This window comes from Bos indicus x Bos taurus, chromosome 9, assembly GCF_003369695.1.
Source record: "Bos indicus x Bos taurus breed Angus x Brahman F1 hybrid chromosome 9, Bos_hybrid_MaternalHap_v2.0, whole genome shotgun sequence".
Taxonomy (NCBI): domain Eukaryota; kingdom Metazoa; phylum Chordata; class Mammalia; order Artiodactyla; family Bovidae; genus Bos; species Bos indicus x Bos taurus.
In genome coordinates, this window is record NC_040084.1 from 20,021,057 (window position 1) to 20,040,241 (window position 19,185).

The window sequence follows — 19,185 nt, forward strand, 5'->3', positions numbered from 1 at the left end:
CCAACTGACTACTGTCTTTATGAAGCCTTTAGTTTCTGGGATATATTGTCTTCTGGTTTTCTTTCTGTTTCTTTAACTATGTTTTTGCTTCTTTTAATTCTCCTCCTCCTCCTTTCTCCTTTTCTTCTTTCTTTTCCTCCTCTTCCTATTCTTCAGCTCCCTATTCCTCTACTTTCCTCTTTAATGTGGGTCATCTACAGGGTCCTGTGATTTTTGCCCTTTACTACTCCTACATACCTTTTCTAGAAATTCAACCTCTTCCTATGACTCTATTAACCTTCTCTGTGTTGGTATCTTGGAATCATTATCTCTGGCACTGACTGCTTTCCCTTTCTCAAAGAATCTCTTTCCAGCTATTTTCTGGACGTTTATATCTGATTATTTTGTTGGAGTACTGGGCTTCTACATCTAAAAGAAATTCTCCTTACAAATCAAGTCCTCTGATCTTAAACACGGTCTCCATTAAGAATGTCAGAATTCACCTAGCTTTTCTCTGTAGTCATCCTCTGCCTGTTTTCCTGTTTTTTTCAGGTTCATGTGATCCGAGAGGTGGCTGCCATGGCTCAAGAGAAGCTTGGGGTGTCTTGTGAGGTCATTGATCTGAGGACTATACTACCTTGGGATGTGGATACAGTTTGCAAGGTATGAATATAGTGTTGGTAGTGTCCTTTCCTCAAAATCTGTTTACCAAAAACCCTTTCCCAAATGTGTTGGGTCCTTGCAAATAATTGTTTTAAATTGTGAGCTTCCTGAGCCTTTTCAACCGATTTTAAAACTTCAAAACTTACACCCTGAATGAAATGTATGAGCTTGCTGCTCAAGGAAACAAATTGCTTCAGGATTTTTCCTTCCCTCGGTTCTGTGTTTAAAATATTACAACTCCTGTTCTGCATGCAGCCAGCTCGGGTTGACTTGTTTGCATAATGGACCAGTGCAAATGAGAACATATCAGGGCTGTTGGAATCACCTGGGTTTTTAAACTCTTATTGGTTATGGTTCAGTAAGCCAGGTTTAATATAGCCAGCTAAACGGTTTGGCTGAATTCTCATTTTGTTACTTCTCCGAAAGAGAAGTGAGGTGGATTTTTTTTTTTTTAAAGCAACGTCTTTATATAACTTTAATAATGTGGATCACAGGTTCATATTATGTCATGGGATTCTGGCTGCTCTGATTTACAGTTTTCTACCTAAGTAGTCTCAAGAACTTTGGCTTGTTGACATTGATCTTGTTCTTACTGTTAATAGGATTCATGTAGTCCCCTCTCAAGATTGTAGTTTAGTTCTCACTTATTGGCTGTAACTGATATCTTTCACATTAATGTCTAGATAAGTTGGAGTACATCTGTTACTAAATTGGTATATAAGGAAGGTTAAGTTCTTTTTTGTATATGTGATGATCTTATCTACTAAAGTTTAGGTCACATTGTGCGTAATTTTTCTTGATCTACTTTTATAGCAAATGAGTCACAAGACTGAGAGTATTTCACGTTTATTATATTCAAGAGTTTTGGCATTCTGGTAGCTTTCATAGGCTGTTTCTTAGGTTATTACATAAAAATAATCTGCAGTTACTGCTGCTATAAAAGTATAGCATAGGGTGTTTGTGCATGCTTAGTCGCTAACTCATGGCCAACTCTTTGCAAGTCCATAGACTGTAGCCTGCCAGGCTCCTCTGCCCATGGGATTTTCCAGGCGAGAATACTGGAGTGAGTTGCCTTTTCCTTCTCCAATAGCATAGGGTGTTTTTAGGTAGCGATTGTTTCATAATTTAGAGGAAGATTTCAGGTTTGTTCCAGTAAATGTTCCGTAGACTCACTGGACACTGGAAACACTTGCGATGATTACAAATGGTTTCAATAACATTCTAAGTCCTTATATTTATAGTTTTCATAATAAAGGGCAGTGTTTTAGGTTGAGCTACTTGTAACTACATGAAAATAATGCTTTTTGCAGCATTTTCAAGTCATGTCAGACATTGTTTCCTTTCAAATAGCCAGTGTTCCAAATTGTGGTTAAACAGGGGCCGATAGCCTTTGCCCCAGAGTGGACTTCTCTTTTGCAGTGTGTCTCCCTCACTTGGGGGTTTATATTTATAATGTGAATGGTGCTTTTGCATGAGCATATGATGCTATGTCATGGTGCAGTGGAGAGTACTGATATATGGTTGGAACATATATTTACATGTGTAAACCTTATTTAAATATTTATATACATTATATAGTCAAAAAATTTGAAGCAGCTTATGGTAAACACAAATGAAGTAACACTCCAGTTGGTAACCATGAAAGTAAAGTGAGAAGAAGTAGAGGAAGAAAGAAGTGGAAAACTATATTTATATCAATTTGTGTCTGTGAGCATTAACCCCATCCCCACCCCTACCCTTTATTAAATCTAGTGGTTGCATCTTTGTAGGATCCTGGAATGTAGACCCTGTTCCTTAGGACTCTGTATGACTGGAGATGATGAAAGAGGAGACTAAAAACCTCTACTGAACAGGGAAGAAATGCAGCAAACCTCTGACTGATGCTTTCATCATGTTATTTTTCTAGCTGATGACCCTCCAGTTATAGTAGTAGAAGCCAGCTTATCATTTCTTGATGACTTTGAGTATATTTGTGCCTCTCTTCATTGTTGATCACGGTACATCTTCAGGTTTCTTTTCACACACAAAAGAAAATTTTTGATACTTGGCATCTTCTAGGAATCAAAGATGATTTTAAGAAAGAGGGCCCTATAACTAAACACTGATTTTTAAAATGAGATTTTTTTGTTTAATAATAATAATAATTCAACTATTAAATAATAACTACTAAATAATAATTTGATTATTATTTAATAATAATAATTCAACTTTTCTTTATTTTTATGAGTTCTATAGTAATCAAAATTTACATCTATCTCTTTCAGTTAGTGCTGTTTTATTGGTTGTTTTTGTCTTATGACAAAATTAGATCTCTAGCTTTATTCATTACATGTTAAACTCAATACCAAAATACATCGCTTGGAATACCTAATCAAAAAAAGCCTATTAAAGGTAAACATAATTTATTGAACATAAACATTACCATACTGTGCATATAGTACAAGGACTCTGGAACATTGGTTAACGTGGTCTGAATTTCACTATGTTTTTAAAACGTTGTCATACTTTTTGCTTAAGCTTTAAAACATTGTTTAAAAGTTATAAACTGGAATAGTTGCTTGGAGACAGAACAACAGAGTTTTTTTTTTTTAATTAACTTTTTATTGAGGTATAGTTGATTTATAATATTATATTAGCTTCAGTATATTCAGAGTTTTTATAGATTGTATGCCATTTGAAGTTATGAAATATTGGCTATATTCCCTGTGCTGTGCAATATATCCTTGTAGCTTATTTATTTTATACATAGTAGTTTGTACCTCTTTACTCCTCTCTTACCCTTTCTCACTCCCCTCTGGTAACCACCTGTTTGTTCTCTCTATCTGTGAGTGTGTTCTTTTTTTGTTATATTCACTAGTTTGGTGTAGTTTTTAGATTCCACATATAAGTATTTATCTTTCTCTGTCTGAATTATTTCACTGAGCATGATGTGCTCCAGGTCCATCCAAACAGCAGGGTTTCTAATTGTTGCTCAGAGAAACTGTAAAGTTGGGAGACTGCAGTGGGCCTAAGAACCATAGTCAGTTTATCTACTCAATTCTAAACCTGATATTAAACAGTTAAGCTGGAAGCCACTGGAAAGCAGAATAGAAATCCTTGAGTTTTGAAGTATTTAGGAGACAGAGACCTACCCTGAGGCCTGGGGGTTTCTGTAGGGGTAGAGTGGTCTTGGAGAAGGCAATGGCACCCCGCTCCAGTACTCGTGCCTGGAAAATCCCATGGACGGAGGAGCCTGGTAGGCTGCAGTCCATGGGGTCACTAAGAGTCAGATGCGACTTCACTTTCACTTTTCACTTTCATGCATTGGAGAAGGAAATGGCAACCCACTCCAGTGTTCTTGCCTGGAGAATCCCAGGGGTGGTGGAGCCTGGTGGGCTACCGTCTCTGGGGTCGCACAGAGTCGGACACGACTGAAGCGACTTAGCAGCAGCAGAGTGGTCTGAGAACAGCAGTGATGAGAGTGGCAAGACCTGAAATGAGTGGTAAATTGACACTGACCTGCAGCTGCTCTTTACCTGGGGACACCAGTTTGTCTCAATTAGAAGCTGAGAATCCAGGTGCATAGAAACTTTGTTTCATGGGGTTGTAAATAGCTTAGTTGGTAAAGAATCTGCCTGCAATGCAGGAGACCCCAGTTGGATTCCTGGATTGGAAGATCTGCTGGAGAAGGGATAGGCTGCCCACTCCAGTGTTTTTTGGGCTTCCCATGTGGCTCAACTGGTAAAAAATCTGCCCACAATGTGGGAGACATGGGTTTGATCCCTGGGTTGGGAAGATCCCCTGGAGAAAGGAAGGGCTACCCACTCCAGGATTCTGGCCTGGAGAGTTCCGTGGACTGTATAGTCCGTGAAGTTGCAAAGAGTTGGACATGACTGAGCAACTTTCACTCACTCACTCAAGGACAGAATTGGAAACTTGAAGGGTCTTAAACATAGTCTCTGTCTCAAGATATTTGCCAAATTCTAGGGCTCTGTATGATGGCAGCTAAGCAGAATGATCTGAAATGCCAAGCTGTCACTTGAGGCTGAAGTGATAAAGGCCCATCATACTTTCCACTGAAAGCTATGGAGTCAGGTCTTCGTTTAGAGGCAGTCAGAAATAGATCACATCTTCCCAAACCTGCATGCACCTCTACCCTTCTCAGTTCCTTATTGAATTAATGTAATTTACCTTATGCTCTATCTGCCTAGAGCAGGGAGGCATCTTCCCATCACCTGGAACCTCTTGTTGTTGCTGTTCAGCTGCTCAATCGTGTCTGACTCTTTTTGACCCCATGGACTGCAGCACGCCAGGCTTCCTTGTCCTTCACCATCTCCTGGATCTTGCTCAAACTCATGTCCATTGAATCAGTGATGTCATCCAACCAACTCATCCTCTGTTGCCCTCATCTCCTCTTGCCTTCAGTCTTTCCCAGCATCAGGGTCTTTTTTAATGAGTCAGCTCTTGGCATCAGGTGGCCTAAGTATCGGAGCTTCAGCTTCAGCATCAGTCCTTCCAGTGGATATTGAGGGTTGATTTCCTTTAGGATTGACTAGTTTGGTCTCCTTGCAGTCCAATGGACTCTCAAAAGTCTTCTCCAGCACCACAGTTGGAAAACATCAGTTCTTCAGTGCTCAGCCTTCTTTATGGTCCAAATCTTACATTCATACATGACTACTGGAAAAACCGTAGCTTTGACTAGACAGACTTTTGTTGGCAAAGTGATGTCTCTGCTTTTTAATATGCTGTCTAGGTTTGTCATAGCTTTTCTTCAAAGGAGCAAGCATCTTTTAACTTCTTAACAATCAGCATTCAATAAAAAAAAAATTTTTGCAAAGTATATGAAGAGACAGGACCAACTGAGCAAAACCCAAGAGAAAAATAAAGCAATAGAAAGCAGAAACACAGGTGATCCAGATATTGGAGTTAGCAGATGAGGACGTTATGATTATTATGTTTAGGAACACAGAGAAAAAAGAAACAAAAGAGGCAAGAAGTATAGAATTATTATAGAAAATTGGAGTGAGTGTGTATGTGTGTGTGTGTGTGTGTGAAACATTGTAGAACCAAAAAAGATTTTTTTGACAGAACTCAATGGATGTGTTTAAAAGCATATTGAACTTAGCAGATGATACGATTAATGAACTAGAAGGCAAGTTAATAGAAAATGTCTAAACTGAAGCACAGGCAGGAAAAAAAATAGACTAAAATAGAAAAGAGCATAAAAGACATTTGTAATGTGATCAAAAGATCTATTGTAAGATTGATAAAGGAGAAGAGAGAATGAATTGCTCAGATACAATATCTAAAAGTATTTCTCATGAAACTTTTGTGATATCAGCCCACAAATTCAAGATGCTTCATGAACCGCTAAGAGGGATATATTGAAAGAAAATTACACCCATATCCATGATGGAATGACATCTCAAATTGCTGGAGATGCCAACCTAGAATTCTCTACCCATTGAAAACATTCCTTTAAAATTAAAGTGAAATAAATAGTTTAGACAAATAGAATTTGAGAGAATTTATCAGCAGTGCATTTTCACTAAAAGATACGATGATACATGTTGTAATCTCTAGAGTAACAACTGAAATAATAGTGAAACTGTATATCCAGCAAGTTAAAAAGGTAAGTGTAGATTGATAAAAATATTGATTAGACCACAAGAAAGAGAGGAATACATGTACAAAAAAACAGTTGTGTCAATAGAAAACAGAAAGATGACAGATAAAAATCCAGGTATTTTTGTAAAGATTAAATTCAGATGAATTAAATAATTCAAGTAAAAGATTGAGACTTTCAAACTTTATTAAAAAATGATAGTGATAAATGTGCAGCTTAAATGAGATCTACTTTAGGGACTTCCCTGGTGGTCCAGTGGCCAGGACTCTGCTCTCAGTGCAGGGGGCCCGGTTCAATCCTTGGTCAGGGAACTGGATCCCATATGCTGCAAACAACCTCATGTGATACAGCTAAGACCTGGAGCAAATAAATAGTAAAAAAATAAATAAATAAAAGAGAATAACAAATTAAAAAAAAGAGAAACATACCATTAGTATCAGGACACAAAAATTAGAAAAGTATGGAAAAAGAAAGCTGCTATAGTTATACTAATTTTGAATGAAATTTTAAGGCAAGAAGTGTTACTAAAAATAAAAAGGAATATTTCATAATGCTGAAGGGATTTATTGACCAGAGGATGTCACATTCTTGAATCTGTATGTCCTTAATAGCATAGCTTCCAAATAGGTAAAGCCAAGGAAACAAAATCAAAGGAGATAGACATATCCACAGTCATAGGGGGAGACTTTGACCTGTCTCTTAAAGGCTGATCAGGCAAGGAGACAACATCGGTAGTATGGAAGATCTGAACAGTTAGTAAACTTGTGCTCATTGTGCACCCAACTATGCAAGAAATCATTCTTTTCAATTGAATATAGAACATTTGTCAAAAGTGGCCAGATGCTAGAACATAAATATAACCTTATGGGCTTCCCTTCTGGCTCAGATGGTAAAGCGTCTGCCTACAATGTGGGAGACCCGGGTTTAATCCCTGGGTCCAGAAAATCCCCTGGAGAAGGCAATGGCAACCCACTCCAGTACTCTTGCCTGGAAAATCCCATGGACGGAGGAGCCCGGTAGGCTGCAGTCCATGGGGTCGCTAAGAGTCAGACAAGACTGAGCGACTTCACTTCACTTCAAATATAACCTTAACAAATTTCAGAGTTTGAACTCATTTAGAATGTGTTCTCTGACAATAGTAATATTCAGTTAGAAATTGAGAGAAAAAAAAAGACATCCAGAAAAGCCCCAACTTCCTGCAAATTAAATAATTTATATTTTAAGAGCCATGGGTTGTAAAAGAAAAATTGCAACAAAAATTAGAGAAGATACTGAACTAAATGGTTATGAAGATACTACCTATCAAAAGTTTAATGATTCAGCTAAGCTCATGCTCAGAGGGAACTTTATAGTTGTAGATACATTTATTTAGGAAAAAAAATAATAACAAAAAAATTAATCTCAGTTTCCATCTCCAGAAAAAAGATCAAACCTAGAGAAAGAAGGAATTAAATAATAAAGAGTTGAAATCAATGAAACAGAAAATGTGCAATAGATATATTTAATAAACTTCAGATCTTTGAAGAGACTAATATACTTGATAAACTTTTAACAAGACTATTTGAGTAATACACCTGATAAATCTTTAACAAGACTAATGAAAAAAATGGATCAAACAAAGTGACAAATACTAGGTGTAAATAAGAATGATGGCAGTCCACAGACATTAGAAAGGCAATGAAAAGATATTATGAATAATTTTACAAATAAGTTTCGGGTGAAATGGACAAATACCTGGGAAAATACAAATTTTTCAAAATTAATCAAAGAGGAATTAGAAAACCAGAATAATCAGGTATCAAAGAAATTGAATCCATTTTTATCAAGCAAATACAAACAAGCCCTAGGCCCAAATGGCTTTACTGGGGAATTCTTTAAAACACAGCACTTTTTTTTTTTTTTTAATTGAAGTATAGTTGATTTACAGTGTTGTAAAACACAATTTAAGCAAAGTTTTACAGACAGTAGAACAAGAGGGAAAACTTACAGATTCCTTTTATATAACCAGCTTGATCTTTGTATCATACCTGTTTAGGGCTGTATATAAAACAAAAATATAGACACATTTTTCTTGTGAACAAAGATGAGAAAATGAGAAACAGAACACTGGAAAATCAAATCCAGCAATTGAAAAGGCCAACGTGAGGGTTTATTTCAAATGAGCAAGGGGTGTTTGAGACCACATTCACAGAGGGGTTGATACAATTCCCCACCCGAACAGAAAATGGCAAAAATAATCTTTTTGTCTTGCTAATACAGAAAAATTGATTTATTAAAAGTCAATATTCATTCATGGTTCAAATATCTTAGCAACCTGCAAATGTGAAAGGGAATTCTGCTATATTAACTTGGTAAAGAGTAACTTTATCTTCGTTTTATAAACAAGATTTAATCTGATAAAAAATTCTACATAAATAGCTATAAAAAGCCTGTGGACAAAATTTGCCAGTGAAATTTTGACAATTTTCCCCTTGAGATCAAGACTGCAATAGGATACTCATATTTAAAGGCAAGAGACATGACAGTTATATGGATTGAAAAGGAAGAAATAAAACTTATCCATTGATAACATGCCTTGTTTATAAGAAAGATCAGTAGAATCTACAGGAAGATTATTAGAATTAAATGAATTTACCAAGGTCCCTGGAAGCAAGGCCAATATACAATTGTATTTTTGTATATTGATTGTCAATACAATCAATTGTATTTTTATATACCAGCCACAGAAATTTGTGGCTGGTATATAAAAATAAGTATCAAATACTTAAAATTTGATAATAATGGAAATGTTTGAAATTAATTTGAAATATATATATATTAAAATTTTATTTTATTTTTAAACTTTACATAATTGTATTAGTTTTGCCAATTATCAAAATGAATCCGCCATAGGTATACCTGTGTTCCCCATGCTGAACCCTCCTCCCTCCTCCCTCCCCATACCATCCCTCTGGGTCGTCCCAGTGCACTAGCCCCAAACATCCAGTATCGTGCATCAAACCTGGACTGGCATCTCATTTCATACATGATATTTTACATGTTTCAATGCCATTCTCCCAAATCTTTCTACCCTCTCACTCTCCCATAGAGTCCAATTCACAGTTGATAATATTTTTAAAAACATCAAAAATCAAACACCTAGGGAGAAATGGAGTGATGTGTGTATAAAAACTTTATGCAGAAAAGCCACAAAATATTTAGAGAAATTCAAGAAGATCCACCCAAACAGAAGAACACAGTATTTTAATTATTGCTTTGGCTATTCTTGGCCTTACAATCTTGAAGAAGAATAAAGCTAGAGGAATTAATAGTCAAATATGTTACAGGCAAAATGTGTTACAAGGTTATAGGAATTACAACAGTATATTGGTGTAAAGGTGGACATATAGACCAATGGAACAGAGTAAAAAGTACAGAGACAGACCTGTTGGTTATTTGATTCGGGACAAAGGTGATTGCAGTTCAGACAGGACAGATGGACTTTTCAGTAAATGATGCTGTTTTGGATACCACAGAAAATAATTATGTTAACTTGTAAAACACAAATGTCAGTTTCAGAAAATTGCAAATCTAATTGTGAGAGAGACTATGATAAAGCTCTTGGGAGAACAGATGAATGTCTTTATGATCTTGTACAAAGATTTCTTAGCTAGAACAAAACAAAACAAAAAAACTCAGAAATGCTAACATTAAAATAAGTTGTTGAAACGATTTCATTTGTTTAATTTCGTTAAGAATTTATTGGGAATTCTCTGGTGGTCCAGTGGTTAGGACTCTGTGCTTTCACTGACGAGGGTGTGGGTTCAGTCCCTGGGCCGGGATCTAAGATCCCACAAGCTATGTGGTGTGGCCAAAAAACCCACAAAAAACAAACAAACAAAAGAACTTATTCATCAAAAGGCCTCAAAAATACATTGACACACTTGGAGAAACTTAATGGAAATTTATGTTCAGAAATATAGAGTACTGTTACAATCAAAAGAAAAAAAAGACATCCTAGTAGAAATATGGGTGCAAGTCTTGGTAAGTCACTTCATGAAAGAATATATCCAAATGACTGGTAAACATAGGGTAAACTGCTCAATTTGTTTAGTCATCAGGACATGCAGATTAAAAACACAATATTGTTGTTTAGTCACCCAGTCACGTCCAACTCTTTGTGACCCCATGGACTACAGTGCTAGGCCTCCCTGTCCCTCACCATTTGCCAGAGTTTGCCCAAGTTCATGTCCATTGCATTAGTGATGCCATCCAGCCATCTCATCACAAATACGACGTGATACCATTAAACACACCATTCTGGGTAAAATGAAAAGTACTCCTCAGAACCAAGTGTGGCCAAGGATATAGAACAATCTATCTCTCATATGTTGTTGTTGGGAATATTAAGTTGTTACAACCATGTGAAAATTAGTCGGGCATTATCCAGCTGATTGCTATGACCCAGCAATCCACTCCTATGTACATACCCAACAGAAATTTACAAAAGATAAGTTCAAGAATGTTCATAGTGCTTCACTCTATTAGATGCACACCAGCCAGAGGATGGAAACGTTATCATAGGATATTGTTCAGCAGTGAAAAGGGATTACCAACAAATTTAATGGAACAATGTGTATTCACCTCACAGTCTGACTTAAAAAAGCTAGATTTGAGTGAGTACATACTGTATGATTCCATTTATATAATGTGCAAAGACAGATACAACGCATCTGTGGTGTTAGGAGTCAGGTAAGTGTCATATGGTGGTTAATCAGGAGGGGGCCTGAGAAGAATGGGATGCTGTAACAGTTTCTTGTTCTGGGTGCTGGTTATATAGGTTCAATTTTGAAAACTGAGCCGAACAGTCATTTATGTGCTTTTTTTGTGTGTATGTTATCCTTCAGAAGAAGGTAAAAGAAGAAAAAAATGAATACACAGAAAAAGCACTGTTTTCCCACTGATGAGTTTCTTTGAATTTGGGTTGTAGTGGAGTTTGTGTAGACTCAGGGAAAGCTGTGGTGTGCTCTGGCCAAGGTAAGTTTCTCTTGTCATTAAATGTTGTTTTAACCCAGCTCAGCTGTCACACGGATGAGAACAGGAACTCTCATCCCAAGGGCGGTAGCTCTGCTCTTCCCAGGAGTGAGAACAGTATCTAAGTGCTGTGCCTTAACATTAAACTAAGGGCTGGGATGGTTTTCCCTGTTGAGATACAGACCTCATTCAAAGGCATTTAGAAGTGAAATGCAAGCTAACAGAGCAGTGGACAGGCGCAGAGTTAGCCCTTGAGGTGCTGTTCAGCTGGAAATGAAGATTCTTCTTTAATGAGTAGAAATTCAGAGTAATTGCCCATGAAAAACCAGAATTGGATTTTGGCAGGAGAATGATGGGCTTTGAAAGACATTTGAGATTTCAAGAATCATATGGGCTTTCCTGGTAGCTCAGCTGGTAAAGAATCCACCTGCAATGCAGGAGACCCTGTTTTGATTCCTGGGTCAGGAAGATCCCCTGGAGAAGGGATAGACTACCCACTCCAGTATCCTTGTGGCTCAGCTTATAAAGAATCCGCCTGCAGTGTGGGAGACCTGGGTTCTATCCCTGGGTTGGGAAGTTCCCCCGGAGAAGGGAATGACTACCCACTCCAGAATTCTGGCCTGGAGAATTCCATGGACTCCGTGGGGTCACAAAGAGTCAGACATCACTGAGTGATTGTCACGTTCACTTTCATTGTCATTCAACTTAGAATACAACATTCAACACTGCAAAAAGGAATAAGAAATGACCATTTACAAAGTGTAGGTGATTTCCACCTGTTTATAGAGAAAATTGACGCCTAATTTTGATATGCTTACACTTTAATTGAAGATTTTTTGTTGTTCACTTGCTAAGTTGTATCTGACTCTCTGCAACTCCATGGACTGCAACATGCCAGGCTTCCCTGTCCTTCAGTGTCTCTTGGAGTTTGCTTAAATTCATGTCCATTGAGTCAGTGATGCTATCTAACAATCTCATCTTCTGCCATCCTCTTCTTTTGCCTTCAAAATTTCCCAGCACTGAAGATTAAATAATGCTAATTATTGAAATAAATAAGGGTCTTCCTTTATATCTTGGGAGTCTCTGATTTCTCTCTGTCTCTCCTGCTCTGCTTTCCCACATTTAATTCCAAAGCAGACCCTCCTGGCTTTGTCTACACAATATGTACAAAATCTGACCACCACTTCTGCTATTACCCTTGATCCTAGTCCAGACCACTAACATTTCTCACCTGGGTTTTGGCCACAACCTCCTAACCACTGTCCCTGCTTGTGTCGTATCCTTGCCATAGGCAGGGGTGATCCTTTGAAACGTGAGTCTTATAATATCCCTTCTAGTCTCAAAAGGCATCAGTGTTTCCCATTCAACTCAGTGGAAAAGTCAGATTCCTAATCAGCATCTATAGGGATTCACCCGATCTCACTGCACTCCACACCTCACTGCCCATCCACTCTTCAGGAAATGCTCCTGATTGATTCTTGTCAACTACAAATTGGCACTTGCCATATACCTCTACAAGGATTAAATCATCTGCTGCTGCAGCTGCTGATTTTCACTATCTCTTGAAAGGAGTTCAGGGTGGAGGGCAGAAGGGAAGCACTCTGTGCTCGAGAATAACTGGCAGAACAGGTCTTCAGATAGTTGGATACTTTCAGGGGCCGACTTTATGAGCCCAATTCTTGTATCTCCTTTTATCTGTGAAAGCACTAAACTCCTTCATGGTGGTGACTGCTCATTGTGACTAGCAGAAATCTGCAAAATCATGTGCTTGATTGCGTGTACTCCCCCTTCACCAAAATCACATATATACTGACCTTCTCCTACTTCCTCTTTGGAGCAGTTTCTCAGAGCTATCTGGGGTGCTGCCTCCCAGGCTATAGTCCTCATTTTGCCCCAAATAGAGCTTAACTCACAACTCTCACATTATGCTTTTGTTTTTATTTTTAAAGTTGACAGTCTCAAACAAGGGACTCTATTAGGTCACCATTCAAATATCATTTTCTCATGAAAGCCTTCCCTGACCAGCTTATTTATAAATATTGAAAACCCATTGTTCCTGCCAAGACTCCCTTTCATCTCTTTGTTTTCCTCTAGAAAGGTGAATAAGATCTAACATATTATGTAACTTTTGTATTGTTGATCTTCTCCCATTGGGAGGTAAATTTTGTCAGGTCAGGGATTTTATCTGTTGGCTCAATGCTGAACTCTCAGTACCTGAAGCAATGCCTGGCTGGATGCTTGGTGTTTGATAAAAAATTATCAAAAAATTATTAGGAGTGATAGCAAGAGAAAGTTTGACAATATGCTACGAAAACCATTATAGTATTGAAATGTTTTGAATTTGGTGCTTTTTCTTACTCTTGGTGCTTTATACAAAAATTGGATAAGTAACTCAATAATATTGCTCTATGAATAAGTCCTCAAATTTATTCTAAGTCAAAACACTTAAGTCTTAAGTTGACCTTTTTTAAAATACATTTTTCATAATGATGTATAGAATTTACTCATTTGAATCAATTTACAATAGGACCAATATATCTATTCTGAAAAGCAAAGTGAAATTGACTGCAGTAAACATCAGCCATCTGTAATTTCTGAGAAATGACTTCTTAGGATAGTTTTTTATATAGATGACAACTGTATATTCTTTGTGGGCTTCTCTGATAGCTCAGATGGTAAAGAATCCTCCTGTGATGCAGGAGACCCTGGTTCGATTTCTGAGTCAGGCAGATCTGCTGGAGAAGGGAGAGGCTACCCTCTCCAGTATTCTTGGGTTTCCCTTGTGGCTCAGCTGATAAAGAATCTGCCTGCAATGCGGGAGACATGGGTTTGATCCCTGGGTTGGGAAGATCCCTGGAGAAGGGAAAGGCTGCCTACTCCAGTATTCTGGCCTAGAGAATTCCAAGGACTGTATAGTCCATACAGTTGTGAAGAGTTGGACAAGACTGAGCGACTTTCACTCAATGCTCAATCACTATATATTATTTGTAGCAACTTTTAAAGAAGAGTCAGACATGACTGAGCAACTGAACTGAACTGAACCTTTTGGATGTCAAAATTTCTAAAACATTTTAGCAAAGAAAATATGATGTATATAACTTCATCTCTTAAAAATAACAGTCCAGAAGAGAATAGGCTGGTGGTTGCCAAGAGGGAGGAGTTTGGCAGAGAGATGGAGTGGGAGGTTGGGGTTCGCAGATGTAAGCTTTTATATACAGAGTGGAGAAGAACAAGGTCCTACTGGATAGCACAGGGAACTATATTCAATGTCCAATGAGAAACCATAATGGAAAATAGTATAAAAAAGTATATATATGTATAACTGAATCACTTTGCTGCACAACAGAAATGAATATAACATTGCAAATCAACTATACTTCAATAAAAATATTAAAACTGAGAAGAAGAAGCCCCCCCAAACCAAGAAAAACCAAGTCCAATGAACTCAGATTGTCATACTGTCGAGGTATTTAGCTGTTTGCTTCATTGATATGTTTTTGCACTTAATTTTTATGGTTTTAGGCCTTTTTAAATTTAAATTTCCTTTTATCCTCTTCTTTGCTGTCAAGTTGATCCAGATGACCAAACTTTGTAACCAAAACATGTACATTGGCCAGGGCAGGCCTGCAGTGTTTCCTCATGAACTGAGACCACATGCTTCACTCTTCAAACCTTATGATATCAGTTTGGGCTTTTCAGAACTTTTCTCTCGTTATATCCTTGTCTGCATTGCAGGTGGGTCGTGATCATGGAATTTAAAGCTGGAAGAGGCTGGTCTGGGCCTGTTCCTTGGGTCTTCCTGCTGGTCCTAGGAGAGGCCTGTGACTTCTGCATCCATCACAGCTCTTAGGCACTGCTTCTGATCAGGGGTTTTCTCTGTTCAGGGGCACTGTGGGTACAAAATACTGTGTTGAAATCTTACTCTCACCCCCAGCTATAATCTACTTTTTTTGAGTATAATCTACATGGGAGGTGTTTTTGTATTTTAAACAAAATTAGGACATGACATAAAAAGAATCTTCTTCTCTACATCCTTTACTTTTCTCTCCACCTCTCTCTTTTGCTTTCCCTCTCCTTTCTCTCTTAAACCTAAGTGATGTAACAAAAGATAATGATGTGTCCATAGATGCAAATGGTTGTTCCTTGGCTACATGCTGAGGCAATTGTGGGCTTCCCTTGTAGCTCAGACAGTAAAGAATCTGCCTGAAATGCAGGAGACCCAGGTTCTATCCCTGGATTGGGAAGATGCCCTGGAGAAGGAAGTGGCATCCCACTACAGTATTCTTGCCTGGGAAATCCAGTGGACAAAGGAGCCTGGTGGGCTCACAAAGAGTCAGACACAACTGAGTGACTAACATTTTCGTTCTGAGGCAGTTGTAGTCTCAGTATTTTTGAGTTGAGGCTATCAAAGGAGCAGGTCAGGGCCTCAGCATTACTAGAATGTGGGACAAAACGAAATAATTCAGCTGGGGCAAGGGGGGGACCACGGTTAGGAGGGAGGGCTCAGTGTTCCCAGTTTTACCATCCTATCATCCTACCCAGTCACCCTAGTTTTTTCCATTCCTGCTTCAGAAGACTTCACTGGGACCCTAGATTAAGGTAAGGCAGGTTCTCAGGCTGGCAGAGGGGGTGGGTGTGGAAGGGTTTTGGGAACAGAGGGTGCTTCTATACTCAATCCAAGGGACATTGTAGGCATGAAACTGGGAAGGCATTAAATGGTCATCTGAATAGAATTTATGTATAAAGAACCAAGTTTGCTTAGTCTTTGTATTTGCACCTGGTGTTAATTACTGTTAACTGTGAATAGTGAAAAACATCTTTAGTAGACCCATAGTACCAGTGAAGATAAACATAAGAACGTATGGGTTGTATTTTAGGAATTTTAATTCTTACTTTGTAGTGTTTGTTTTTATCATGATAGGCTTGCCTTAGACTACCATAGATTTCACTTTTATTAAGAGTTCTAGCCTAGCAAGGTAATACTAAGGTTTGTTCTCTGCACTGAATGGTTCTAAGTTGGTTTTATGACAAAGTTGGAGAATTTGCCCTTAGAGAATCCATAATGGTGCAGTACTACCAGTTATATCCATCTTTTTAGTTGATTTCTGGACTTCATTGAGTAATTCAGTGATTGAATATTGGCTGTTTTGCTTGAGGCTTTATATTTGTGAGGGAGAAGGGAGAATTGAGTGAGAATTAGACTTGACCCAGGAGTGGGGGTTGAGTGGGGTGGGGGGAGGAAAGAGGAGCTAGTAACTTCTATCACCACTAGAGGCCTCTCTTAAACCAAATTTCATGCTTGATATCACCAGGTTTTTGTAGAGGGGCCTGGCTCCATCATTGTAAATTAAAGCACATTTTCTGTTATGGTTCTGAACAAATAGTATGATAGAGCTTTTATTCTAGAACATATATTATAATGTAACCCAAATGTTTTCTATAAAGTATGTATCTGCACATCTATGATCTATTAGTCTGAAAACAAATGAGGAATCTTTCTCTGTTCTTCACTTTCACTCTCTAAATAAGTTTTTTAGTGAAAACATGTAATCAAAGACTATGGCCAGATGAAAATTATATGTCTCCCTGGCTATGCAAGGATATTAGGCTGAAAATGATTACTGATTTAACATGTGTTTGATCTTTGAGGACAGTTTATATTTTGCGGTCGGTAGACTATAAAATTAAGTTATATACTAAAAATTGCATGTATTCTTTTGTGATTATAAGAAGCTTCTAATATTAAAAACCTGTTTAAGGAATGATTTGAAAATCTTTCTAGACTTCATGTTATCTGGGGTAAAATTAAGTGCTTTCCTTTAGAAGTAATGAAAATGAGTCTAATTTTTAGTTTGGAATTATTTTGGATTTAGGTTGACCTTGGCGAGAAAGCATGCAGGTGGGGCGAGATCATTCCATGTGGTGAGAACGGTTGTTCTGTTCCAAAGTAGAAAGCTGACAAGTTGGAACTTTATTCCACCTTCCATGTCATTGTTCCTATTGGATTTTCTTTGTTGTGACCACAGCGAGTTAGTTGTTGTACTGAATGGAGCAAGTTCCAGGTTGTTGGATGCTATATCTAGAAGGTAACTAAGTACATTTATGGCCCTGTGTGGTGGCCTTTGGCCAATTCCTCTGAGTTCCATGAAGGCAGGGAGTTTTATAGATCTTGCTTATTGCTGTGTGTATCCCTAAGAATCTTCAAGAGTGTCTAGTATATAGAAGATCTGCAGTCAATTTTTCTTGAATGATCTTATTGAATTGCAAAAATAACATGTAATTTGTAATAGTAATTTGCTTTTTCAGTGAAAGACGTTAAAGGAGAAACTGGTAATTCCTGTAGAAAAAAATACATGGAAAGTATCATTCCTTCCCCCTGGCAAATTTTTGGTATGACTTAGGATTTAGATGAAGATTAAAATAAAAACTGGGTTCTGATCTAATTTTGTGTTGTGGGCATGCTAAGCCATTTCAGTTGTGTCTGACTCTTTGAGACCCCATGGACTGTAGCCCTCCAGGCTCCTCTGTCCATAGAATTCTCCAGGCAAGAATCCTGGAGTGGGTTGCTGTGCCCTCCTCCAGGGGATCTTCCCAACCCAGGGATCGAACCCACAACTCTTAGGTCTCCTACATTGCCAGGCAGGTTCTTTACCGCTAGTGCCACCTAGCCTTCCCTAATTTTGTGTTATATATTTTATATAACATTGTCTATTAAACATTGTCTATATAACAATATTATATAGTATTGTCTGGTAATTGGTGAATAAAAGAGGTTAAAGGGACACGTTTTGCACATATCTCCCTTAGTATGCATGACAGTTCTTCTAATTAGACATCAGCATCATTATTTGATAGGTGAGGAAACAGGTTCAGAAAAGGGAGAGTAACTTGCTCCAGTCCTACCCAGCTGATGAGAGGCAGCGCTGGGCTCCGCCCAGATTACTGAACTGAGTCTTTCCTTTTTCTTTTTTACACCATGCAGTTTCTCAAGCAGAGTTTGAGCAGAATCTTTTAAGTATCTTTCAAGATGTGATGAAGTAACTAATTTGTGACGTAACTTGAAAGTATAAAAGATACTGGCTATAGAAATGTATTTCCAGAGATGGATAGTCCTTTTTGTCCATGTTTATTTCGTGTGGGCTTTCTGTCAGAACTCCCTATATTCTGATTTAATCCTTTCAGTTATCCTATACGCTAAGAATTAGGACTCCTGTTTTAAAGATGAGGTAACTGAGTCTCAGAAAAATTAGCAATGTCCCTAAGCCTTTTGGCTAATAAGTGGCAGAGTTACAGTAGTTCAGTCTCAGGTCTTCCTGAACTCTGCTATTTTTACAGTACAACAGTGCCTCCTGTTAGAGTAGTTATTTTAAAGTTAACTGACTTCATGCTTTAAAAATTATTGTTTGAGTTTTGCTGATGAAATGCTTCTAAATTTGAGCTTGCAACATCCCAGTAATTTTCTTTCACATTTGCCCACCAGGATAACACTTTGAAAAGTATGTAACATTCTTAATACAGCATAACCTTATAAATCATACTATCTTATTTTGTTTCATTTGGCATTGTTATTTTCCTTCCATGTAGAACTGGGGAGAGCAAGGTTGACCTACTAATTATATTTTTCTATTTCTAATCCTTTTTGATGGGTCCCCTTATACCGGCATACCTCATTTTATTATGCTTCACGGTATATTACGTTTTTAAAAATTGAAGGTTTGTGGCAACCCTGTGTCCACCAAGTCTGTTGTGCCATTTTTCCAGCAGCATCTGTTCACTTTGTGTCTCCGAGTCACATTTTGGTAATTCTTGCAGTATTTCAAGCTTTTTCACTATTATTATATTTGAGATGGTAGTCTGTGACTGGTGATTTTTGATGTTATTATTGTGATCTTGTGGGGACAACAGGGTGGAAGACAGTGAGCTTA

The 19,185-nt window shown here is 37.9% G+C and overlaps 1 protein-coding gene across 1 annotated transcript in view; it reads left to right on the forward strand.

The window, feature by feature from the left end:
• Positions 1-19,185, forward strand: part of BCKDHB (branched chain keto acid dehydrogenase E1 subunit beta) — a 268,875-nt gene that overhangs the window by 94,602 nt on the left and 155,088 nt on the right. The window contains exon 8 of the mRNA XM_027550996.1: positions 532-642. Within this exon, the coding sequence (XP_027406797.1) occupies positions 532-642 (111 nt within the window). The remainder of the gene's footprint in view (positions 1-531; positions 643-19,185) is intronic.